At 39.4% G+C, this 27,380-nt stretch overlaps 1 protein-coding gene across 1 annotated transcript in view; it reads right to left on the bottom strand.

Moving 5' to 3' along the window:
• Window positions 1–8,315: 8,315 nt before the first annotated feature.
• RPRD1A (regulation of nuclear pre-mRNA domain containing 1A) overlaps window positions 8,316–27,380 on the bottom strand; it is a 41,982-nt gene continuing 22,917 nt past the window's right edge. The window contains exon 7 of the mRNA XM_030968967.1: window positions 8,316–10,729. Coding sequence (XP_030824827.1) covers window positions 10,580–10,729 — 150 coding nt within the window. The 3' untranslated portion in view covers window positions 8,316–10,579. The remainder of the gene's footprint in view (window positions 10,730–27,380) is intronic.

Here is a 27,380-nt window from a genome sequence, read left to right as displayed (position 1 = left end):
GATCTATTTCCTTAAGTTTCAAAAAGCTCTTCTGCAGAGGGCCAACCAAGCCTATGTATGATTTCCATGTCCTCCATGGTCATCTGCACTGCTGGCTACTGCATCCTTCCTACATATGTGTTTAGGGTCATCATCGAAGGGCCAGACTGAGTTACCACTGAGATGTGAGAGCAGAACTAGTCTGTGCAAGTCCTAACACAATGGTTGTTTTAAACTTCAGGTAAGCAGGAATGTAATTTCATCATAATGAAAGCTCTCAATTTGACACTCAGAAGACTACTCAGATAAAATACATAATAAGCATGTGGTTTGGGTTGTGTTGCTAGGGATTAACAGAGGTGCTTTAATATATTAATACAAACATTAACAGAGTGAATCAGACAAGCTAGTATTACTGCAGGCCGTGGTCTAATTTCCAAAAGAAGTCATGAAACATAATTTCTAAGAATGGCAACTTTTGTAACTAAGGACTTCACATTTATTTTTAAAAGTGGGGTAGTATTCCTGATATCTTTCAAAACATTCTGCAAAAAAACACAGTTTGAGCCTGCAAACACTAGAATATACATACAAGCAGTCCCAGTGACCTCCAAGGTAAGCATTCTCATATGGCAAAGAGCTGCAGGAATATCTTTGCTTTTTTTCAGAGAATGCTTAATAAAAGTGCAATAGAGTGAAGCAAATAATCTAATTATTATGCCTTTATTATTAGATGAAAAATATTCAGATATTTTATAATTGTGCCTCTTGTATGGCAGGCGTTCTGCATTGCCAAGAGCCAGACCACATTAGAAGAAGTAGGCAGGGTATGCCCACACATTTTCTTTCCCAGAATGGCAACACCCCAAAGCAGTTCTGTGGTACAAACCCACCCACAGATAAAACATTGTGCTGCCCAGTCTCACACTTATTTCTGTTTTGACAGAAGCTGACATGTGGTTTGCTTTACCTTTCCACCCAGGCATGTTCTCCCTTTTGTCTCTTCAGCACCCTACCCTGCCCCACCCAGCCTCTTTTCTTCCTGAGATGTCAAAAGTACGTACATTAAGCTTTGGAACCTGAGAATTTGGAGGTATTTTTCGACACTAAAGGGCTGCATCTGTACTCTACCATGCTATCTCCTGCTATACTATTACAGTTACATTATAAATCTCCTATCTACTTGATACCCAATGCCCTTCCCATATAAATAAAAAAAAACCCAGCATACCATTCAGCCATTAATATATGACACTTGCTCTAAGAGTGACCTTTGCCTTTCACAAGCCCTCTTTTCCAAACAAATATTGAGGGATCATTTCCAAAACCCCAGCTATGAAAAACTCCTTGAAGTAAACAATTTCACAGTAAAATAAAGGAAAAATATATCTAGAAAATAACACTCTCTCAAAATTAAAACTTATATACAGCAAGAAAAACTTGAGGTTTTTTCCTCACTCTTTTATCAGTTCTACATTACCTGTAGATAAGCAATGTTATCACTAGGAGTTATGAATAGGAAAAACAGATCCAGTGAAGTAAATGTCATGGTTTTTTTAAAACCTTTGAGAAATCAAGAAAATTCAGCAGTCAACTTTACTATTACAACTAATTTCAATTCAGGCAGCAAAAGATGGTTTAAGCTTAATTCTCTATGATTCTGAGTATCCAATACAGATCTTTCAGCGTAGTCTAATAAGCCTTGTCACTGCACTTATAATCACCTCTGGGCATAAATTAAGTTTTCTATGGATGGAATTCAACCATGAACTCACTACTTATGCCTCTTGTTTTATGATTTGTTTTAGAATTCCTAATAGATTAAGCTGGTTTAATATTTACCACAAATTTGGTGCTGTTCTTTAGCAAAACTGAGCTTTAACTGCAACTGCAATGCACATACTTGTGTGTAAGAATTTATGTGATGAGTTTAACATCCTAGAACAGAAATATTTAAAACATTAAAATTGTATCAGAACATTTTCTTATCAAGAATCTACACTGAAAAGATGTCAATAAGTGTTATTTAATTTTGCATATTACACTTAAACTAAAGAAACTAAATCCTCTGGATTCAATATAGTCAGCTTTTTTTTTCCTATGGAATGGAAAATTGCCACTCAAAACTGAAATTTTTGGACCTGTAGTGAGCTCTGATAACTATTTTGCGCACTCCTATTTGTCAGTCAGAATTTTTTAGGAAATCAGTATTCTATATTGCATGCAATGGACTGCTATGTCAATAGCTTTTCAGGCTTTTTTTTCCTACTTAACTGAGGTCTAATTCATAGCAACTTCTGTTATGAACAAAATTCTGCCGATTTTTTTTTTGTAGAAAAAGTTACAGAAACCCATCAGACCAGCGCGGCTGCAGTGCTACTTGTTGTTATGATAATTACAAGTCATTAGTGTTAATTGTTCTTTTTGTATCACTAAAGACCCTAGCCAGGGCTGGGTTGAGAGCTCTTCTCCCCAGTCAGTGGGAGAGAAGACGAAATGTGGGGGGTTGGGGGGGGTGGGGCATTAGAATATGCAGATTTCGGAACCAGCGTACTATGGGACGTGTCAGACTTGCAAAGAAGACCCCAAAAACAACGAGCCAATGCAGAATTAAGAAATTAGAGTGGTGCCTGGACATGAGGAACAGAGTGCTGGGCCTGCAGAGATGTTGAGGGACCCTTGTGCCCCTCGCCCTTGTTATGAACTGAATTTTGTTAAATTTTATATCAGTAGAAAAAAACTGAGTTACAGCATCTATAAACCAGAGCTGCTGAGGCAGAGCTGCTGGGCAGGGTTACTTGTTATGTTAACTATAAGTCGTTAGAGTTAATAGTTCTCTTTGTGTCACTTAACGACCCTAGCCAGGGCAGGTAGATAGCCCTCCTTTTGTGTTGGTAAAACCCTGCCTAAGGCAAAACTGCATTTCTCCTTACCAGGCAGGGAGAATCTGGGGAGGAGGGAGGCATTACAATATGTAGATTTTGAGAACCAGTGTACCATGGGACGTATTGAACTTATAAAAACCCCAAAACCAACGAGCCAAATATAAAATTAAAGAATTAGAATGATTCGTGGACGTGAGGAATAAGAGTGCTAGACCTGCAGAGATGTTGAGAGACCTTGGTGCCCCTCGCCCTGACTAAAGAAGCTGCCTGGGACCGGGACCTGGAGCTGGGAAGCAGGGAAAAGCGAAAAACACCGGGGTTCCACCCAGGCGTTCGTGTGAGGATCGGACCCCTAGCTCTGCCCCTTGTGGACAAAGCTGCACATCCTCCTGCTCTGAGCCACGCTGGGAAGAAGACGGAGACGGCCGCATTGTCGAGCTTCCTAATCCTGAGCTGATCACTTTAATAAAGGCGTTAAAAGGAGAAAAGTCTCCTGCCCTGTTTTTATTTCAGCCCTGACTACGGAAGTCATCTGGAACGGGACCCAGGGCCAGGAAGCAGTGGAAAGTGAGAAAGACTAGGGTCCCGCCCAGAAGCTACCGCGAGGATTGGACCCCCAGCTCTGCCCCTCGGGGACAAAGCTGCACATATCCTCCTCCTCTGAGCCACGCTGGGAACGAAGACGGATACTGCAGACTGTCGGGTTTCCCAATCTTGAGCTGATCACTTTTAATAAAGGCGTTAAAAGGAGAAAAGTCTCCTGCCCTGTTTATTTCAGCTGGGGGCACTCGTCTGGGATAGCCACGCCCGAAGAGGACACCAGGACTGGCCATCTTGGACCTGGAGGACAGCTGGCTACCAGGACCAGAGAAGATCAGCTGATCGGCTCAGGACCAGTGATGCAGAGGAGCGCCGGACTGGTGAGAAATCCAGTGGCGGGAGTGGGAGACGAGTGAGTGTGTGTGTGAGTGAGACGGAGGGCCGGAGCCTCGGACTTCCGTGGGGCAGCAGGGAATCCCTCCCTACGGCGGAATTCTGGACCCCCTCTCGAAGGTGCCAGCCGGGAACAGGGGATAGCTTGTGTGGCGTACGTGGCGCCAAAAGTCGGCTCACAAAGGGGGTAAGTGCACCGTCCCGCGAAGGAGGCAGGGATTTGTTTGTAAGTGGCATGCACCCCAGATTGCAAGTCCCGAGAAGGATTTGGGCAAACCCACAAGCCCTGCAGGCACATTAAGTCCTGGCAAAGGATGCCAGGCACGAATCCCAGCGAAAGAGGCTGCTGTTTGTTTTAAGTCCTGATATGGTGTCCCCTAAAATTGGAAGGTTGGGCACACTATACATCAGGCAGTTGTTTTTCCTGACAGAGGAGGTCAGGCACGAACCGGCTTCTTATGCCGGGTTTCGTGTTTTCATGTCCTGATAGATATAAGACCTGATGCGGAAAGTTAGGCTATCGAAGAGATCAGGCAGTTGTTTCAGTATAAAGTCCTGAGCTTCAGGCAAATAAATTCTTTTGAGATACCTGTCAGTAGAGACACGTTTGAAATTTTTTTCTGTTGAGACCTGAAAAATGGGAGGGTGTAATAGTAAAAAGACAGGCAAGAGACTAAGGAATATACCTCCCAATAGTCCCTTAGGGGAACTGTTAGAGAAATGGGATTCTCTAGAGGCCACAAAGGGATTAGATAAAGTGAAGATGATCCACTACTGTGTAGAAATCTGGCCAGAATTAGAGGTGCAAGGAGGATGGCCTTGGTGTGGGACAAGGGACAAGTGGATGTGCCAGCAACTGAGTAATTATCTGACAGCTCGAGGAGATACTGATCCTGAGCAATTATTGTATGTAGCTTGCTGGTTAAAGAGTGCTATTGGAGATGAAGGGGTGCGAATTTGTAAAGTACAGAAGAAGAAAGAAGGGAATGAAGGAGGGGATGCTGGAATTGGTAAAAGATGGGATCCCCTAGATTATTTACCTCCTGCTGCCTCTTCACTTTATGATCCTCTTGCTCAGGCACCTCAAATGGCAGGCCCGGTTTTTCCCCTGGCTGCCATCTCACCACCGCCCCCTCAAATTCCTCTTTCTACCTCTTCAGCTTCCCCTCTGATAGACCCAGTATCTCCCCTAGTAACCACTCCCTCACTACCCCCTTCAGCTCCTCCAGTTCCTTCTGCACCACCACAAGTGCCTATGCTGTATTCTCCACCCCTTCTCTAGCTCCACCTAATAACTCTTTTACCCCTGCTATGGTTATCCCTTTACCTCCTCCTAGCTGGGAAACAGCTATCACCAAATGCCTCCTTGTCTGGTAAACAGCTATCACCAAATATACCTGCTGATCTGCAGAAAGTTCAGGGTAACCAAGATATCCCTCAAACTAGTAGTTTGGCATCTGAAGATGGGCCCTACTGTGGTACTAGATCTAAGACCTCCAAGGCAGAGAGACATTTTCCCCTCAGAGAAGTTCCTATGGGGGGAGCAGTGGGAGGTGTTGGCTTTGTGAATGCTCCTCTAACAGCTTCTGAGGTGAGGGGATTTAAGAAAGAGTTGGGGCATTTAGTTGAGGACTCAGTGGGCATAGCCAACCAAGTGGATCAATTCTTAGGTCCAAATATCTACACTTGGGGGGCGATGAATTCCATTCTAAATATATTATTCTCCTCAGAAGAGGTCCAGTTGATTAGGGCGGCTGGCATAAGAATTTGGGAGAGAGATAACCATCCGGGACCCCAGGTGCCACCCGGTGAACAAAAATTGCCCCTAACGGATCCCAGCTGGAACCCTAATCAGGAGGGAGGGAGGAAGGCCATGGTAGAATATAGATCTTTGATGATTCGGGGGATCAAAGAGTCAGTTCCCAAAGGAACTAATACCAAATTGGCATTTGAGGGTACACAAGAGAAGGATGAAGCTCCTGCTACTTGGCTTAATCGCCTAAAGCGGAACTTCCAGTTGTACTCCCAATTTGTTACCAAGTCTTGGCCAGATATACAGAGGAAACTGGAAAAGATTGAAGATTGGCAAAACAGGGACATTAATGAGTTATTAAGAGAGGCATTGAAGGTGTATTTGAGGAGGGAGGAAAAAAAGCAAAGGCCAAGGCTAAGATCATGGTTGCAGTAGCTAGAGAAAGTGTGGGGTGGGCGGGTCCACCACCAGGAGGAGGCAAAGATAGGCTTCTTGGACTGTCAGGTACAAGCGAGATGGAGAGACCTCAAGTCCCTTTGAGTGAACGGTGCTGCTATTATTGTGGAAAGGCAGGACACGTCAGGAGGTTGTGTAGAAAGCTCAGTTTCGATGTGGCAATAGCCAGGGAACAAGAAGCCTTGGGGAAGGGTCCTTAGAGGTGGCCATTAGGGGTGTCAAGGGCTATATACTATAGGAGACCCAATGCAACATCTAGAAAAGCCCTTAGTAAACTTTGAGGGGGGACCCCTAAATAAAGAATTGGAATTTTTAGTTGATACAAAAGCAGATAAGTCCTGTCTCAACAAAGTAGACAAAACAGCTAAGTAGAAAGGAAAAAGATATCCAATAGCACTGAGACTGGACAGTAGCACTTAACTGGTAATAAGTGATGTGAAAGTAAAAGGTACCTTATTGTTGTCTTGTTGTGTATGTGAGAGCGAATCACAAACAAAGTCAACCTCAACTCCCCGGGCGGGTGGGAAGGAGGAGGCAGTGGAAAGAGGAATGTGTGACCTGCAAACCAGGCTACTGTTCCCCGGGCAGGTGGGGGCTGTGGCCAAAAGGTGTGTGTTACCTGCAAACCAGACTAGTGTTCCCCAGATGTGTGAGGGGGCTGTAGCTGTAAGACCGTGAGTGACACGCAGACAGCCTCACAGGTGAACGGGCACCCAAGGCAACCAGAGTCAGGGCCCTTCTAAGAGGCCCAGAGATACTGAGACCTGTGGGCCAACCCCAAGGTGAGGGGGGCCACAGGACCTGTGAGTTACTAGCAATAAAAAGAATGTGTGAAAGTGAATGAGAAATAAAAGTGAGTGAATGTAGACGAATTAAAGTATAGGTAATGTAGATTGTGCATTAGAAGTTTACCAATCTCCTTAGAGGGAAGTGTATCGTGTTGAAAAATAATGTGAGAAAAAATTAGTTCTAAGTGTAAGGGGTTGAAAGAAAAGTAATATTTAAGCTGTTAGTGAAAGTAAGAAACAGAGGCAAGAGATGAATAGATAAGATCTTGAAAACAGAACAGAAAACCAGTAAGTTAAATACACAGAAAATAGGAGAATAAAAGCACTTTGAGAGTTAAGTTAGCTAACAGAAATACAACTCCCTGCAAAATACAGAGTGTGCAGGAGTCGATGAGAGAAACATGCAAGCTATAGAAAAAGAGAAATTAACCAATTATACACTAACCGAAGAAACTGAACTTTGCTAGAATCATAAAATTGCAGACCATTAATGCCTATATTTGAAAGCCAGTTTCAGGTACTCCACATTGCTAATTCGACTGGGCAAACCAAAGGAAAAGGGTTGGACCCACATCACCAGATTCCACATCAGTTTGTCCCTCTGGCATTGGACCGGACTCCACCCCACTGACCCTCTGGCATTGGACCAGGACCCTGGCATTGGAGCAGACTCCACCCCATTCTCCCTCTGGCATTGGGCCAGACTCAACATCAGTTTTTCCCTCTGGCATTGGGCCAGAGACCACATCACTCTCACCTCCGGGCACTGGACAAGAGTCAACCACATCACAAGTTAATTTACCCGAGTATACTGTAATAAAAGGACCAAAAGATTTAAAGTTGACTCTCAGAAAGAAGAGTCAAAAAGACTGAACTGTACGGGAAAATAATTGGTATCAGAGTCCTAGCATAGCTTAAATGTTAAAATGTTTCAAGACAGTTCTGTGTGTAAAATAAGTTTGTAAAGAGTTTAAAACTGTAAATAAGTAATTCTGGTTAAGTTCTCCCAATTTGGTTCTAAAGGCTCCTGGTTAATCCTCTACAGAGCACTCCCCTAGGAGAAACCAAAATTGATAGGGAACAGACCAAGAGGGGTTTAACCAGAGAAACGGGTAGAGGAGACTCTAAAGAGCTTGGAAGCTTCTTCTCAGTAAAATTCCCCAAGAGGCAAGGCCGGGTGGGCAGGCTGTGTAAGGATGACCCACACCGGACTCTTGGGAAGGGTAGTAATGATGGCTCTAATTGCTGGTGGTGCTCTGGGGAGCCCAGGAGAGCCGTGCAGTGAGTGCTACCAACCCCTCTATGAGGAGAAAGAAGTGAGCTCCTTGCATAGAGTCCACATCAGTCCTAACCCTAATTGTGATAACCTCTCCCAATTGGTCCTTTATCAGAAAAATAATAGAATAAATTGTATAGCACAGAATACTGCCACTTTTAGGCAGCCACTCCTGAATCAATACAAAAAATTAAAGAAATATGAAGTTCATGAGTCAGAAATTGCAAGTTGATGCGAGCTTAAATTTAAGCTTAAAATTAAATTAAATTTCGATCAAAGAAAAAGAGGGGGGACTGTTATGAACAAAATTCTGCCAATTTTTTTTGTAGAAAAAGTTACAGAAACCTATCAGACCAGTGCGGCTGCAGTGCTACTTGTTGTTATGATAATTACAAGTCATTAGCGTTAATCGTTCTTTTTATATCACTAAAGACCCTAGCCAGGGCTGGGTTGAGAGCTCTTCTCCCCAGTCAGTGGGAGAGAAATTAAGAAATTAGAGTGGTGCCTGGACATGAGGAACAGAGTGCTGGGCCTGCAGAGATGTTGAGGGACCCTTGTGCCCCTCGCCCTGACTACGGAAGTCATCTGGAACGGGACCCAGAGCCAGGAAGCAGTGGAAAGCGAGAAAGACCAGGGTCCCGCCCAAAGCTACCACGAGGACTGGACCCCCAGCTCTGCCCCTAGTGGACAAAGCTGCGCATATCCTCTTCCTCTGAGCCACGCTGGGAAAGAAGACGGAGACTGCAGACTGTCGGGCTTCCTAATCTTGAGCTGATCACTTTTAATAAAGGCATTAAAAGGAGAAAAGTCTCCTGTCCTGTTTATTTCAACTTCCATGAGAAAAAGTAACTGGATTGAGATGCCTGTGTCCAAGTGTATCTATTTTAAAGAGAGTGGTTATTCTCCATTCACATCCTACAACTATTCTAATGATTAACCCTGTAGAAGCCAGTAACAAGTGACAGATAACTACCTTGAACAATTTCACTCCAGGACTATTTTGAATTGTTGTGGGGTTTGAAAAGAAAGAACAGCTTTTTGTAAAAAATTTGATTTCATGTGAGGTGTATTAAACTTGTAAACTGTGAAGTGAACTGGTACAAAACAATGCCCAACAAGTGTAAAACCATGGACAAAATGCAATCATAAAACAGTCCTATGATATATCCAACTCAAAACACTTGCAGCCCAGGTTTTTTAGGTCATCAAAATGCCAAAGGTACAGGTAGGCATATTTAAAATCACTCAATGATTACATGGCTCATTCCGGTAAATTGAAAAGCCGTAACTTTCTGGCAATGTGCTAAATGCCTATCTGTATCTTTAAGTTTTTAAGTGAACTTAAAAGCTGATGCATAGTATGGAAATGAGGATTCTTCACAAATTCAGCTGTTCCCAGACAAATACCACATTTAAGGCATGCAACAGAGTTTTTTAACTGGGCAATAGCTTTCTGCTGTTTGAGTTACACACAGGCCTGAACAGTCTCCTCCTGTTGTGCGAGAAAAAGACAACCAAGATTTAGAAATATTTGCTGGAGCAGGTGAAGGTGGGGTGGTGATAGCCCATGCTGGCGTCCAGGGTTTCTCAGTGGAAGAGGATGTACAGTATAGCTGTATCACCATTTTGTTGCATGTACGGATGGTACATTGTCAAATTTTAATAACGGGCACTTAGCAACTGAGACAGTTTAGAGAATGACCTTTCAATTTAATTAAAACTGTAAAATAGCTTCACATTTTTGGGATTAACCTTTTTAGATGGAAACAGATGTTCCAGAACGGGATTAGATTGCAAATGAATGGTCCCTCGATTTAGAAACTAAGCAGCTGTAAAAAGCTACAATTTCAAAACATAATTAAACTGACCAATTTTATAGTTTCTACATGCTGACTTCTAAATGATACAAAAATATTGTAGTATTTTGAGTCGTCTGAAGATCTGCTCAGTGTAACATGATTAATATTTTCCAATAGCAAATTGGTTATTAGCATTTACTTCAAAAAAACCCACATTGTTTTGGGAGTGGGTAATTTAAATGTAATGGACAGTAAGATCATTTTTAATTTTTAACTTTGCATTAAATTGCATTGGCCTTCTTGCAAACCTAAGCCTGTGACTTCCATGTTTCACTCTCCCACTAGCAACGGAAATGTCTCAAGTTAGAATTATGTTTTGATTATATATTGATCTACATTAAATATAGGGTACATAAGAAAAATCTTAGCATGTTTTTTTACAGGGCACCCAACTAAAATCTTTACAAAAGATAATTATTCATTCTTCCATGTAACAGACAGAGATGCCACTTTTATAAATGTACCCTTATGTTCACTCACCAATAAAATAGTAAACAAATCAACTTTTTAAACCATTTTTTATAAATTATTAAAGTATTTTTACTGACACTCTGCAACAATATACAAAAATAATACTACAAGAGTACCGATCGGTCTGGCCTACCCCTCATTTCACAGAAAAGCAGAGGTTATGGGGGGATGTTTGGGAATCAGTCATCGCTGTAGATGTCTCCTGCAAACGGTAGGTGTACGTGGCTGCCCGTGACATTGGGAAGTCGAGAGAGATCAGGCAGGTTCTGGATGCGTGACCTGAGTTCTTTCCGTACTTGGGACACTCTGGCTAACTTGCGTTTGTACTCCTGTAATGCAGAAGAATTCCATATGAGGTTTTATTGCCATTACCATCCCTACTACTTACTGCACCTGTGATTTTCCAAACTAAGTATTCCTTCTGCAAGTTAGGTAAAGAGCCTATAACAGGTGAGAACCCAGAGATTTGGGTATTTAGGAGGCAGAGGTATCAGCTCTACCATTTTCCCAGCAATGGAGTTCAAAAGCATAGCCATGGGATTATTTTGCTTTAAATTCTGAGAATATCAATGCTAAATAAGGAAGGCAATCTCAGCCAACACAACCACAGGCTTTTCTCCATGTAACTAGGAGAACAGGATTATTCTTAAAACTTAATTAAGGATAGTTGTTACACATATTCTACTATCAATAACAGAGGCTGGAGGGATAAACTTACTGATGTCAAAGAAGTTACTTTCATCTCATACTGCTGAAATAATAAAAACCAACCAAATACCCCCTAACTAGGCCTAATAGGTCCTACCAAGCTGATAAATGACAAGTATTTTGTATTAACTTTTATAATAAAAATATATTTCCTCAGTACATTTATGTATTGAACCCTGGGTTTTCAGAAACTTTTTGAATTAGGAACTTAGGATTTCATATTGTGTTGGAATACAGGTCAAACCACTCCCAATTTACATATTTAATGATTATGAGGCCATTTTCGATTGAAACAACATTATATAAATAAAGTTCAACATTGTAAATCAGTACACTAGAATACAGTCAGTGGTCACCTCTTAAGAACACATGACATAATGGAGAAGAATACCAGCTTTTATAAAATGAAAACAGTTATTCCAAAATATAAGAAGATTAACATATAATTCACAGGAATATTTGAATTTCAAATACTTGGAAAGGAGAAGAAACTAAGCACTAGCAGACAAAGCAGTGCTTCATAAAAAAATAACACAATTCACAACAAATCAAATGCAGGTGCTTTCTAGTATGGCTGCAGGTTTTGCAGCAGCCTGAGAATGGTTGGAAGGAACAACACATAAGTAATCCACAACTTGGATAATGAGCCCATGGAAAACTAAGATGTCATGACTATAACCACTTTTAAATAACAGTGGGGGGAAATTCTACATGATCCAGCAACAGTAACAAATATAAACACTTGATAGTTCCAGCAAGTACGAAAACACTGTGCAAATGTCTATAAAAGGTAACAATCAGGCTATTTCTTTACAAGCTCAAACCACAATTTTAAATATGTTACTATATTGTTAATAACATGGAGTAATAAGGAAGAATAATGAAAAGACCTTTTGGCAGTAGAACCCAATGCAATAGAAAAATGTAGTAAAGAATGTTAGATAATTGGGACATGACCAAGATTACTGGACAAGGTCCAACACAAATTTAAAAGGTTTGCAACTACATGAGCTTCTTATCAAGGGCAGTAAGAGAACCATGAGATACCTTAAATTCTAAATAAGAATCATTATGGGTAGCTAAAAGAATTTCAAATCTTTACATAGGAGAAAGAAAAAGTGCCCCTGAATTAGGATCATCAATTCCTTGGTATCATTTATATTTCAAAATCAAATATTACATGCAGATTCTAATGAGATACTAAACACAGTGAAAATACTACAGATGCCCAGTCAGTGGAACTGTAAACCCTTGGTAATAGTACCCAGGGTAAAGCAGTATTTATTTTAGGATACAGGTGGCCAAAGAAGTCTTACAACTGTGAGTCCCTTGGTCCTGTGAGAACTTGCTACAGTTATCCAAAAATATTCTCTTTGGTGCAAGTGACTTCAGGACGTGGCTGTGGAAATGAAGGTCTGTATCCTGACACTGTATCCCTACACTAATGCCCTAAGACCACAAATACTTCACTGTTTCATACCTGATTTTACAGCAGCATCCAGAGGCCTCACTGAGCAGACTGTGCAAGATGTGTAATCTTTTTCCAGCATGTAAAAGGCCAATCTCAGGCATTCTCACTATGCATTTTAGTCCAGGATGCAGAGACTCCTATTATTTTAGGGAACAGATTTTATGCCAGAGGACAAGACCAGCTTCAGGTTTCATTGTTTACTAAAACAACCATTTTGGGGCAATACAGAATACCAGTCAACTAGAATCCCTATTTTCAGAAGCAGGATGCTTGGAGATTGCTCATGGGGTGACAAGGATTTTGAGGAAGCTAGGTGATCTTGCCTCCACTGTGAAAGATGTAATGCTATACAAAAGAGGATGAGCAGAATTGTAAGCAGAATCAATACACTCAAGAGGCCTAAAAATCATAAAATATATTAACTATAAAATCCCTCCTGCAGTTAATTCTTGTAAAGAGCTGAATCCTGTCCAAGTTTATTCTCTATCAATGAGGAATGTAAAGCCACGAATCAGTATCACTTTACAAGCTTGAAGCCTGAAGTTAGGCAAATAGACAGTCACTTAGCAACAGACCCAGCAGCTATATTCTTGCTAGACTTTACTCCAAAACCTGAAATGTGCCTTATATTAGATTGTCAGTTCCTTCACTCCCTTAAAGTTCCCTTTAGCTGATAATAAATCATTTCCATAACAACATTACATTTCTGACATCCAGCATTTTCCATATAAATCTGCCTGGGACTTGTTGCCTAGTGACTATCAGCTTGATCAATACTACTAACAGTAGGTTCCTTTTCCTCACTAAGGAAAATGTTCTCATAAATTGTGTCTCCCACATAACACAGTCATCTTCCTCTCACCAACATCTCTGGCGTAATGCACTCTAGGGAGACAAAATTTGTTCCTTAAGCCTTCTCAGAAATATGAAACTCTGAGAAAATTTGCTCGAAGTTTTTACTGCAAAACTAGAGTAAAAAAAAAAAAGTAAGGTCTTATAGTTGATTATATTATTGATGTAGTATTCTCACTGTCATATTTTCTGAAAAATCCCTTCACAGGATTTCTTCTCCTGGGAAGCTGAGAAGTCTCAGAGAAGAAGGAAAACAATAATTATCTGGTTGCTTCTCCTGTGTTTGCTGCTTTGGAATGTGGTCTGGAGATTGTTTACCAACTGGTCATTGTTTGACTGGTTTCATGTGAATTGTTTTAACTTAATGACAAATCATGTCCAGCTGTGTTGAGGCTCTGGAGAGTCACGAGTTTGTCATTATCATTCTTGTTAAGCCTTCTGTCTCTATCCTTTCTCTATTCTTTAGTATAGTTTTAGTATAGTATTCTTTAATAAAATATAGTATCATATGTAGGGGGACAGTAGAATGTAATCTTACCCCTCCATGAGTTGCAGCTGGGATCAATTACTAGAAATTAAGAACACCTGTAACTAATGAGAACAAGTGCCATAAAAGGGTGTACCAAGCAGAGGAATCAGATGGCTGCTGCAGGGATCCAGAGGAGTTACTGCTCAGAGGAGCTACTCCACGAGAAGCATTAAGAAGATATGAAGCTTAGAAGCTATGGGATCCTTGCAGCATAAAGATAATAGAACTGTTGCCGTGCACTGTCCTAATGTATGAGACAACAATCATAAAATAATAAATTAGCCTTCTAAGAACATGGAGTCAGAGTCACTCATTTCCTCCTCATCCTGGAGACCCAGCAAATACCACAGAATATAAATTACAGAATGCAATTTTAATCCAATTTCAGTAATCCAAGCATATGTGAGATCTGAAACTGCAGGTTAGATGTCCACAGCAATCCTCCTCCACAAAGAGAAAAAATATTCACCTAACCAGAGCACCTAATTTCCCATGACACTCCTGAAACTATTCTAGAAATCACCGGAGATGTCCAGTTTTTATGACTGGTGAACAAGTCCAAAAGAGGACTGATTTTCAAGTACAGTGACTCAGCAGTTTAAGAGGTATTTTCAAGGCAGGTGCTGTTCACAGTTTGATTCTATTTTAAACCACTAGTCTCTTCTGAAAGGTTTGCTTCTGTATTTTTAAAGCTGTTATTATTGTCCTGGCATGACGTAATTAGTCCTGGACTGCTGGAATACAGGTATTAAGTACTCATTATCAACAACCCTCACTGTATATCCAGCCTTTACTGTTTTATCATAATAGCATGGACATGTACTGACCACCCTTTTCCTCAGTGTGTATGTTAACAGTGTGACAATGAAAGCAGAGAAGTGGGAACTGGGATATCTAGGTGTTATTTCTAGTACTGTTGCTCCATTAGAAATGCTGGGCATTATATAACCAAGTAACAATTTAATTTAATCCTGTTTTCGACACTTTTAACTGTGGAAATCTTCATGGAGAATTTCAATTTGATTGGCACTATTTAAGATAAACTTCAAATTACCCCTGTATAAATGAGGCAAGATTTGAGACATTTACTTCAGAGAGTCAGGGACAGGCAGAAGTATGATGCTTTATTTTGTTACACTGAGCTTAATTTGCATTTCTTCCTACCTACTGGAGAACCTTACTTTTGGTATATATGGGCAACCTGATGTTTGGAATTAAGATCTCTTCAATTTGTCCAGTGGTTTAAGCTAACACTACTTTCAGGTAATATTTGTCTTTACTTCCAGTCATAAAAGCAGGTTTATGAGGTAATTAGAACTTATTTTGCTCATTAGAGTCCTACCAGTTATTACAATTTCCATTATTTGACAGTGTATATAGATATTTTGTGAAAGCAATGCTAATAACATACGGATTCAGAATCTAGATTAATAGTGATTCTCCATCAAAAAGTACCAGGCAAAAAAGCCAAATTTTTGATTAGGCATTATAGACATCATAAATAATAAAAATTTGGGCAGGTTAAACAAGCTGTGCAATGCAGAGAATATATTCCCTTCCAAATAAAATAGATCTTTATAAAGATGCTTTGCAATAGGAAGGTGCTACAGATAAAAAACTTCATGGATATGCTTTTCCTTTATATCATTAATATGACTTTGAACCTTCATCTGATCACTGATGCTATGGATTGCACCAAAATACCGTATGGCAGAACATGTGTAGCAAAGCAAGAATAAAAGGTTTGCAGGAAAGAGAAGTATTTAATTGGTACCCTTGTTAGCTACAGAAAGGTAAGGTGGAAATAAATACTTCAATACAGAAAAACAAAACCCAGACATTTAAAAGGCTTTTAAGGTGATGAGGACATGTGTGTACACCAGCATCCATGGCCTGTATGAACACAGTATTTAAAACTGAGATCTCTGACTTTCTAGGTCCATTCCAACCTTGTTTCAGGTGCAGATGTGAGAGCTGGGTCACAGAGCAAAGGCTTCTCCTGTACTGTGTCCAACAATGCAGAAACTGCCAGAACTCTTCAAAGGTTCAGATGAAAGCAAATGTCATGTGATAGCGTGATATCTAGATTCTGAAGTTCAGTATCACGTTATTTATAGACTCTACCTTGCTAGACTCTACCTCACCCAGTTTGGGTATTTTTCTGCAAGAAGACTGACAACTAGACTCAGAGGATTCAGGTAAGCCTCACTATCACCTTGGAAAATAGATGAGTGGGGTTAAATTTTGTGCTGCCTTTGAAAATTTGGCATGGCTCACATTTGTCAGCAGTACAGTTAAAAGCTCAACCTATTTACCAGTGTTTAGGATAAATGAAACCCTGAAATAACTTTAAGAGACTAACCAATATCCATAAGCTTCACACACGAGGTAGAAGAACTAAGGACAGTTATGACAAGCTTAGGAAAGGATAGACTTGGCTAACCTTCCATTGCACATTGCCTACTCCCTAGAAAAGATATTTCTGGAAGCAAGCTTCAACTTTTTAAATATGTTAATATCTGTTTTGCATTTGGCCTTGCCAAGTTTTGAACTAAGTAAATAGCACTGAATAAATGAGCAACTATGTGGTGACTGCTTTGTTTGTTTTGTTCTATGCACTGCCCCTTACTGTACACATTATTCTGTGCATAGATTTATTAATATTCTCAGGTTTTCTAATGGCTAGATTCACCATTACAAAACACAATTTATTCTTCAGAAACCTTCTTTGAGCTGACAGATGAAAATGAAATGCATCCTCTAATTTCAGGTATCTCATATTTTTAAGTACCTAAAATTTCCAAGAAATTAACACTTCAAAGAAATTTTCTAAGTTAAAGTATTAGAGACTCCTCAGCTTGTCTGCAAGTGAAGCAATAGGAAGCAATCAACTCAGAAGTTTGAAATCCACAAACTAAATTAGTGACCATCTCGGGAAAGCTTGATTATGTGACTTTGCCTACCATCAACCGTTATGCTGTGGTACAGACTGGAATACACTGCAGACCTTCAAACCACAAATTCCTGTCTGGAACAGTAGCAGAAAGAAACAAAGCATTTTATCAGGACACTTCCCATCTGAAGTGTGACTATCACAAATGCGAAGTCTTCTCAGTGGCCAGAAATTATTCTTTCTATTTCTTGAAATGCAATTTTTGTGCAGCTCCTTCCAGCCTAGAACAGTATCTCAAATCTCATTCACTGCAGACTTGACTCCCGGTCTCCATCTCCATTCCTGCAACATTGCTCCTAGAACCAGACTTTGCCCAGGAAGGATATTCAATGCCTCTCAGACTCCTATCACAGCTCTATTCAGACACAATACAAACACTCACAACTGGTTTTTGCCTACTTCTTCCCATTTCTAGCTTTTCTGATTCTGATCTAAATTTCTCCCTCTCCAATCCTGGTCTCCATTTATCAGTCTCTCTATAGTTCTGGTTCAAATTACACCTGTTTCTTCCCAGTCCTCTACTTGGCCTGTCCCTATTCTCCACCTATATATCTTCATCAGATCTATTACATCACATCAGGTTTTGTTTTCATTGTCTTTGTCCAAATGAATTCCAGTTGATTTCAGTCCTACATGGTATTACACCCTTCTGGCTCGTCACTCCCTTCTCAGCCAGATAATCTCCTATTCCATTCTTTAATGTCTAGTCCTGGATCCCTTAATCTTCACAGCCTCTGGTGCCAGGTTCCATATGAATTTATCCAAGTTTTGCATTCAAACCCATTGGCTCCCATCTCCCCATTGTTTAGATACATGGGAGCCATGGACAACCCACCCATGGAAGAACGTCACACATCACAGACAGGAAGTGGCCAAGCAGCACATGGCCAGCACAGAGAACAACTGTACATGGTTGCAATTGCAGAAGTTTTCTTTAGCCCAAGCTGGAAAACTCTTTGGCAGACATCTTCACAGAAGTTAGTAATGTTTTAAATAATCTCTGATGAGTATAATAAAAGTAAGAATTTTTTTTTGCAAAGGCTTGTAATTTCATTCAATTCATTTTCATTAGTATATTAAAATTCAGGTCCCCTCAGAAAAAAGGATTTCCCCCTTTCATAATAATTTGAGAAAACATAAATTACTTAACTCAAAGCTAATTTTTTAAAGACTATTTTATTCTAAACTTGTTTTTAGCCTCTCTGTTGAAGATTGTGTTGCCAAAAAGTTGCCCAATGTTTAGAAAAGTAGAAGAAAACAAAACAGGGCTTGCAAGCCTTCAGGGAGGTGGTGCAGTCACCATGCCTAGAGGCGTTCAACAGGCACTTGGATCTGGTAGGGGGTGATGTGGTTTAGGGGTTACAGTGGTAGAGCTGGGTGGACAGTTGGGCTGGATTGGCTTGAAGGTCCCTTCCAATCTTGATGATTCTATGAGTATACTTAATTAGCAGGGATATTACTAGGCTGGCTTAGTTTATATTTATCTCCCCTCAATCATAAAAGGTCGAGGGTGATGAATATTAATTTATAAAATATATTTCTATATAAAGGCATTGATTTAATTAGTCAATCTCTATGGGACTATGATTTAATTTAAAGCATTCCAGGATGGCTGATATGAGCAGCAGCTGAAATGAAGGATGCCTGCCTGAGGTTACACTTGGTCTACTTGTGTTTATTATCTGATACAGCATTTATTTAGCCATTATAATAAACTCAAAGCTACACACTTCCAAGAGAAGCTTAAATTATACTGAATTTTTAAGTTTCAAACACTGGCTGACAGAATTAAGCTTTGGAGAACTTCTGATGATAAGTAATCAAGTACTTCAGAACAATTCTGAGCAATTTTGCTCAAATACTCAAGTTGCTACTCTGCACAGGCACACAAGGAATAAAGCAGAACAGTTTTGAAAACAAGAAAAAAAATTAAATGGCTGGAGGCTTATAGATAGCTTCTTAAAGTTTCACCTATTCATGGAAGATCTACATGAAATCCAAATTAAAGGGTATCGGTGTTTAATTTTAGAAGAATTTAAAATTAGTGAAGAATTTTGGTGGTCTATTAGAAAGGCACGCCTTTAACAATGCATTTAAGAACAGTTGTGCAAAGTCTTCAAACTCAAATATTTACTGTAGCTAACAGATGAACTGTAAAAATTCAGATGTGTCAGATGCACATTCCTCAGTTCATGCATCCCTTGCCTGTAGGTCATTACAACAGTCTCAGTTCCTACTTCAGATTTCACATGTGCAACTCTTGCAACCTAAAGCTGTAAGCGTTGAACTGCAAAAACATGGACTGTGTAATTCATTATTTAGCAGACACAAATGAACATCTTAAAGTATGAAACTGCTGTAAAGCTGAGACTACATGTACTTATTTTGAAGATGAAAGTGAATTTGAGAATGAAGGTTAACACTGCAGGTTACTAGGTAGAGATTTATCTATTGCTAGCCAGGTCACAACTCTCTCAGATCTTTATCCAAGACAGATCTATGTAATGTAGAAGCACAAAACCTAGTTTTATTGTACTAAGGCTAAGCACTAATAGCATTCTAATCCAAGCAGCATAGAACTTAAAGAAAGGTAACACACACAGCTGTTGCAACTGCAGTATAGAACCACTCAATGTTAACCTGTGGGCAAGAAAGAAAATAAGAAAGCATTCCAGTGGCCTGAGACTGGATCAAGCTAATAAATTAGCTTTATTTAGGGTGAAATAAATAAAGGCAGTGAAGACAGAGGACCCCAAATTTCTGCTACAGGTGAGCCCACACTGGTGACCTTGTTCATTTAATTAATCTATCAGTGTAGGGTCTATCTATGCAAAACTCGTCTTGGACATTTTGAAGAAGTTCTTCCAATCACCTTTTTTTTTAGTAATTCCTGTCCATCTTTTCTAAGTTCACAAATTATTCCTATCTAACCTAAACAAAGAGCTGTGAAGACAGCCCCCTTAAATTTCAAAACAGTCTAACAGCACATGATTTTTAAAGATTTTTAATGGATAGTTCTCAAAGAAGTCAAGAAATGCTATGGGCCATCCAATATGTGTTTGTTTCCAACATTCTAATGAATTTTATCAGCTCAACAGTTTCATATTACATTTGTCAACTCATTCTCACAGCTGCATTAAGTAGGTTGAGCCATCCATTTTAGATACATGGATTCTCAAGAGGAGCATTAAGTTACAGCTCAAAGATAAGCATTCCCAGGCCTGATTTGCTTAATGGCAGTTGAATATGCTCAGTGTCAATTGATAATTGAAACTATAGTTTACATGACTAATTAGAGCAATTCTGTAAGACAAATTGTTGATATGTGCATGGTGATTTCTGTGTTTTTCTTTCATTTTGTGTGAAATAGATATTTCAGATGCTGTGTTGAGCAATGGGGATGGGAGCATAAGAAAGTTAAATAGGGAAAGGAGAACTACACAGCAGCAATAGATATTCTGATTTACTGGCCTCTCAAACACCCTGAGGGGGTATCTCCAGTGAAAACTCTACTATGCATGATGCAAGCCAACAATTGCACTTCTTCCACGATCAACAAGAATCATAATCTGAATTTTCCAAAAATGGACATAGATACAAGTTCTGTAATTTAAAAAACTGTAGGAAAAAAAGTGCTTTTAAAGAAAGTGCTTACCCTCAAGCTTTAGTATTAAAATATTATGACTAGAAAAAACTGCCTTAGAAAGTGATACCAATAGACAGCACAGAACAATTCCAAGAAAAATTCACAATGAGAAGTCCCTTATCAATCAACCAATTTCAGGCAGCAAATTTGGCACACCCACAGGTTTTTTACCCAATTCCAAATTGCTCAAATAGCTGGTTCTATTTTATAATAAAAAAGGTGGAGAAAGAAGTTGTCAGGGAAGAAATGATGAGAAATCAGAAGGAAAAAAGGTTTAGAGAGACAGCAGAACACAGAACAAGTAAACAACATTAAAAAGAACAAGGAAAGATAGTTACACAGTTTGCAACTCTTCTTTCCCATTATAAACTATATTGCTCCCAAAAGCCTACGGATTCCAATAACCTGACTAATGCACATCTTTCTGTGATCTACTGATAAAACATGTATCACAGGTTGGCAATCACAGAATTACAGAATTTGGTGAGTTGGGAGGGACCCACAGGGATCACTGAGTCCAACTCCCACCCAGGACCATCCCCAAGAGTCACACCATCGTGCCTGAGAGCATTGTCCAAACACTTGAACTCATCAGGCTTAGTGCTGCAATATCATTTCAATCTACAATATCTTAGCTTTTTAAAGCACCTTTCTTTCTTTCAAGCCACCTATAGTTCACTAAAATGATCTTTAAAATCATTATCCTGGTTTATATAGAACTCTAGGAGTATCTGTGGGGGTTTCCATCCTGTATGTCTGTATTCCTATCCAGTTGTGGATGAAATGACCTTGGAAGATCAGGTCATGAGGCAACCATAGTAAGTTAAATGTTGTTACAGTAATTTACTACTAAGATATATGCAAACAAAATCATGAGTAATTCAGTAAACTCATTACTGGGGGAAAAAAAGCAAATTATTCACGAAATTCCTTCAGTTTTCATGTTTACACAGTCAAAAGAAATAGAATATACAAAGCAGTAAATCACTTAAATTCTCTTTTTTGCCATGTGCTTCTTACATGTCAAAATGCAAGTCACTTAGGTATATTTTCACCAAGTTCATTACCCTGGGTTTCTTGCATGACAGACACTTCAATCTTCTCTCTGATTCACACTAAATCTGCTCTCACAAATTTGATACTGCTTTAAATTTGCACCAAGGGTTCTGGAGAAAACCTCAGGCTCTACTTCCAGTTGCACAGCCTAAAATAAGAACTTGTACAACCTCTCTTTTAAAAAGTTGGTTTTCCTGACAATGTCTTAGAAAAGCAGGGTTTTAGCACATTTGTTGTACAAATTAATGTCCAAAGTAACGACATCTGTCTCGTTTCACTGGTGAGCTGCTTCAAATTCCCTCAGAAAACAAGATCTGATGTAGCACTAGAAACAGCACTCTTGCTGCAGAAAAGGGTTTACCATGGTGGCAAACTGAATTGAATACAAATCCAGTATACATGGCTAGTACAGCAATTTAAGAACTTTTTTATTAATTGTCTATCCCTACTTGATCTTAAAACCTTTAAGGCTGGTCTCTCCATAGACTCATGTTTCCAGATCTCTTGTAAATGTGAAGTCTGAAAGAAAAATAAAAATAAAGTACACCCAGCATCTGATGACAAGGGAAACAAAACCAGCAGGTCTGAACCTGCAGCTGATGTTCAGGCAAGAGTTGGACCGACTGACTAGCATGTCAAAATCTGCCTGTCAAGACCTGTTTAAGATTTCTGGTGCACTGGACACAATCTGTGGCAGGCTAGAGTGTGTGTTTATGAAGAACTGCACAAATGCCATCTAGGTATATATTTCCAGCCTGCCATGAGGTAGAGGGATTGAGTATTAGGCCTGGGTGTGTCACTTTTCTGTTACTCTGCAGTGCAATGTCATGGAAAAGGCAACCTTTCTCCACGTAGAGTAGAAACATAACAAAATTATTTACTATTTGGCCATGACTTACAATAAAATGTGAAGATTTGCACACAAGATACCATCTTAAAGAGTAACCATACAAGTCACCATGCATTTCAAATTTTTAATTTTTTTTTAAAGGGCGTGCCTTATAAAGTAAAAGGAAGTTTCTCTACTGACACCCCTCAAACCCAGGCTAGCCAGACACCACAGGCTGAAGGGTTCAACAGCCCAAATGAGTCCCTCAGTGATCCCCAGCTATGTCTAGCTGGTTTTTGATGGTGCAATAGCATAGCAAGAGGAGCCCCTGCTGAAAGGGCAAGTAACTGCTGATGGAGCAGAAGGGACACATCTGTCCCCCACTTCCACAGCTAAAAAAAAACAGAAACCAAAATCATCTTTTTGCCACTGTTCAGGGCAAGTAACTTGCTCATAGTTACCTTATCAAGAAGAGTCAAGACCACAGAATCAAATAAAAACAGCAAAAACACTCTCCCCACAGTAATTCATGTGGAGGTGGAAAGCTGCAACTGTGTAGGGCATATTTCATTATGTTTCCAAATGAACTGAAGTTTGGAGGAGAAAGTTCATTGTGCAACATGGCAAAAGCTGTCTGACATTACATAAAAGCATGTTAGGTACTGCAATGTTGGAAGAAAAAGCATTGTTAATCACACATGTGCCATGAAAAAGTGAGCACCATGCTTTAAAAACTACGTCTGTATGCAGTAGCAGAAGAGAAAGCTTGTCTGCCATTAAACATTTTGAGGGACATGAAGAATGTGTCTCGTGAGGAAATTATTTCAGTGAGACTCTGGACCTCACAGCATTCTCAGAATTGCACAGTATTCCTCCCTCCCACTGCAGCACTAAGAGCCTGCCTGCTGACCCTCACAACAGTTTGTCTGTGCATGTGTGTTTTCCACCAGTAGATTTGTTTTCACTGGAGCTCTAATGAAATTCAGTACTTTCCGGCAATCACCTCCTACTGAAATTTGGGCACTGGCTTGCACGCAGAAAATCAATGTGTTCTAAGTCTTAAATCTCGTAATACATTTATGACTTCTTAAATTAAAAATATATATTCTTAAATAGTAACCTTTATCAATTACATTGAAATATGCAAATCTAGAGTTCGTACTCACTATTTTATAACTGAAGATTGTAAAACCTACATTATGAACATCAGTCTTTATTACTCTTGGTATACTTAAGAGTAGCTTCTGTAAACTCTCTTGCTATTTTAGTTATATACCTAACTGGATGTTAGCTATTCAGACTCCAGAAGACAATGAATACTTTCAGGTAAATCCCAATCCGAAGTTCAAGTGACCAAGATTATTCTACAGCCCACGTACGGATTTACCCTCAGAAGCCTAAGAATTATTGCTTATCATTTAACAGAAACACAAGGTGGAAACCTACAGCTACCATTGAGCACATACAATTATTCTGATCATGCTGCATAAGAACATTAATTTTCCACTGACTACAGCAGCTGCTATTGAGCATGGCTTCAAGGATTTGGTACTATGATAGTTGATGACTTGTATATGCACACACAGAGCCCACAGGACACTACTGGAATAAGTGAGATGCTCCTAGTCACCAGTGACAGCAATCTTCTCTATCTTAAATTGTTATAGTTGAAAAAAAAATTATGCTAATAATAATTTAGTGGTGTACATATGGATCAACACAACCATTTTCAACTGGCTTAAAAGCAGTTGCATGATCCAATATTAATAACACTGATTAGCCAAATTATAAAGCAGCATCCTTCTGGGACTCAAAGTACAAAGCACAACAACTCTACTGGTGTATATGTTGGGGAAAAAAAAGGATGACCTTGATGTTCCAGAAAACTGGATTCTTTTCTTTGCATAAAGGAGAAGACCCTTATCAGCCAGAAGGTAAAAAAGTTTTGAGGTGCTCTTTCAAGAAATGCTGAGAACACGGGTACAAAACAGCTGCAGATTACATTTTCAATGACATTAGGATGACTTCCCCTTACAGGCACTACAGTAAGGGAATGCATTAACAATCCATATAAATTACAGGTGAGAGGCTACCCAGGAAACCAAAGGAGTACTGTTTTAAATACTACTGTCTGGAAGATAGCCTAGCCATTTTAAATTTCTTGCTGCTGTGCTCTAAGACAGCACTATCGTACAAGAAGAAATCCAGAAAACCAGGAATTACTGGTTCTTAAGAAGAATATGTTGTCTGGAAAAGTTCAGGCAGGTTCTCAAAACCAAACCTATGTGTAGTGACTGTACTTTCTGCTTTGGGTTTGCACCTGCATCACTGCTTTATTCCCCAACCTTTCAGCATAAGTATAAAACAACTGCAAGATAACACTGCTTGAGCAAGAATGCTTGATAACTTCCACACATAATAGTATCATAAATAGGGACCTTCCATTCCTACATTTTCAGATAAGCTAAGTGTAGTAGTTATGTTATCACCAAGAAAACAAACAACAGGTATACACACACACACAGAATTTAATGCTCTCTACAGAAGCTGCATCTAATATCATCCTATGACACGTTTCTCTGCTGGAAATGGCACTCTATTCACTACACGACAGCAGACACTAGAAATGTCTAGCTTTCAAGATGACAAACTAAATTGTTTTGTTTAAATAATCAGTGTATAAAATACTAATTACAGTGGTACAGCTCCTAGATTTAGATCATGTAAGACTAATGACTGTTTAATGTACCACCATTAAAAAAAACAGCAGCAATAAAAATTTGTCACAACAGAAGTTGTGTCAGTGGAAGACAGAAAATGAGGAAAGAGGAAACCATGATCTACTGGCACTCATCCAGCATCTCTCACACCGGTTATTATGGAATCATAGATGAGTTAAGACTAAACAGATATGTCTGGCAGCTATGTGCTGAGTATCAGTTCAACAAAAACCCTGAGTTCCTCTGGATGACAAATATTCCAAAATAAAGTTGATAATGGCACAGCTCACCAAATTTATCTATCAAATATGCTGGCCTTTTGAGCTCCAGATACCACCTTTTGCCAATGGTTCACTGCAGCTGAAGGATGTCAAGTATCTCCACCAGAAAACAGGTAACTTAGTATGAGAAAATTTATGTTTCTAGAACATGTAAATAATTTATACTTGGCTTCGCCTTTATATTCTCAAATCTTGGGCAATGAAGAGTTCCAGCTTTCACTGCTGAGTCTGGATGTGTAGGACAGCAGAGATAGGGTGGAGGGATGCAGAGAAAAAGGAGTTCTCTATGAATGCAATGTTCTCAGTGGTCTCTGGTTTGGCGCCCATGGTTTGAGGAGAATGCAAAATAAATGACAGTGCACAAAAGAAGAAATAAAGTGATGGGTCATTACAACTAGCAAATAGGGATGTGATGCAGAAAATTACTGATTTCATATCTACTGCCTTTGCAGAATCATTCCTCCTACTCTGGTAGCTACTAGCAACCTAGAAATAAATTACATCAAAACTTTGTGTGTTTGAAACATTGCCAAGTGTAACACTCAAGGGAGTTACACCATCTGCTGTCTCCTGCCTTCTACCTTCTTCAGGATCAAAGGGCTCACATTAACTGAGAACATGACAGTTCTGAGGCTTGTCTTTAGAACAGTTATAAGGAGCTCAGTGTTCCACATAAAATCTGAGAACTGCTTAAAGGCATAAATAACTGTGGTAAAAACAAACAATGACGTCCCTCTACATCCTTTGCTGTCCAATGAAGTATTTGGGCTGGAGTAAAATGAATCTTTGATAGTGACTGATGAAAAACAAAGGAAGAAATACATAATTAAGAACAGAAAGTCACGACAACCTAACATTTGAGGAAATAGAGCCCAATAAGCCTACTTAACCTGCAGGACCACAGTCAGATGTCAATCTTGGTTCTCCACGCCACTTCATATTTTATTGCTACTTCCAACACATTCTTCAAGTTCTATATTCAGAACTGACCTTAAAATAATGGTCTTTTAAAGGGCAGAATTCAAGGCTCAATGCTATCTCCAACTCTCAGTTCTGTTCTTCAAATCTATCAATGTACTAAGCAGCCACTATACATTTTCTACCCTAAATTCTGCCGGCAGCCAAGCTTTAAAACTGTTACATGTGCTGACTACAAAACCAATTATCCACACCTCTACAGGGCAACATAAAAAATCTGGCTTGGATGCATGGAAAGGAAGGAAAAAAAAACCCCACCAAAACACAGATGGAAATGTCTACCTTTTGGGAAGATCAGAAGTTAAATTTTACAATGATTTCTATCTATTTGTTAACATCAGGCTACACTTAAATCAGAGACTCACAACAATGTTTTAAATACTTCAGGATTTGTGCTAGATAATCTGATGAAATATCGACAAATATCCCAGCCCTTTGGTGCATAGCTACAGTAACATCTACAATTATTTTAGAAAGCACATGGCATTTCTCCTACTTTTCTCACCCCCATTTAAAAATTATGTGTATACTATGGAACATAAACTTAACTATGGAGAGAGAGCATCTCTTCTGCACTGAGAAATAAGCCTGATTCAGGGAGAGAAGGCCTGGGGCAGATAATGTTCTTAACAGTCCTTTATCTCATCAGAGTCCTTATTTCATCCACTAACCAAAATGTAGCAAACTTGTCTCTGCCTTAAACTTCACAATGTATTCCTCTCCTACCTATGGTCCTCAAAAATACCATCCTCACTACACTGAATTAAAGTGCATCCTTTCCAGTTTGTTAGTGCAGAAGTGCAGAAAAAGAAGAAACCAAAATTCCTTCTTGATACTAACAAAATCTTCCAAATGTTTTCATTTAAGTATGTACCATCTCACTTCAAATTCTGAACATCTTATTCAATTTCAAAAAGTTGAAAGCAGTAGATTTTCTTCTTTTTGTGATGAAGGGGT

Source organism: Camarhynchus parvulus, chromosome 2 (genome assembly GCF_901933205.1).
Source record: "Camarhynchus parvulus chromosome 2, STF_HiC, whole genome shotgun sequence".
Classification (NCBI taxonomy): domain Eukaryota; kingdom Metazoa; phylum Chordata; class Aves; order Passeriformes; family Thraupidae; genus Camarhynchus; species Camarhynchus parvulus.
The sequence above is the reverse complement of the archived record's forward strand: the minus strand, read 5'-3'. Positions and strand labels throughout refer to the sequence as shown.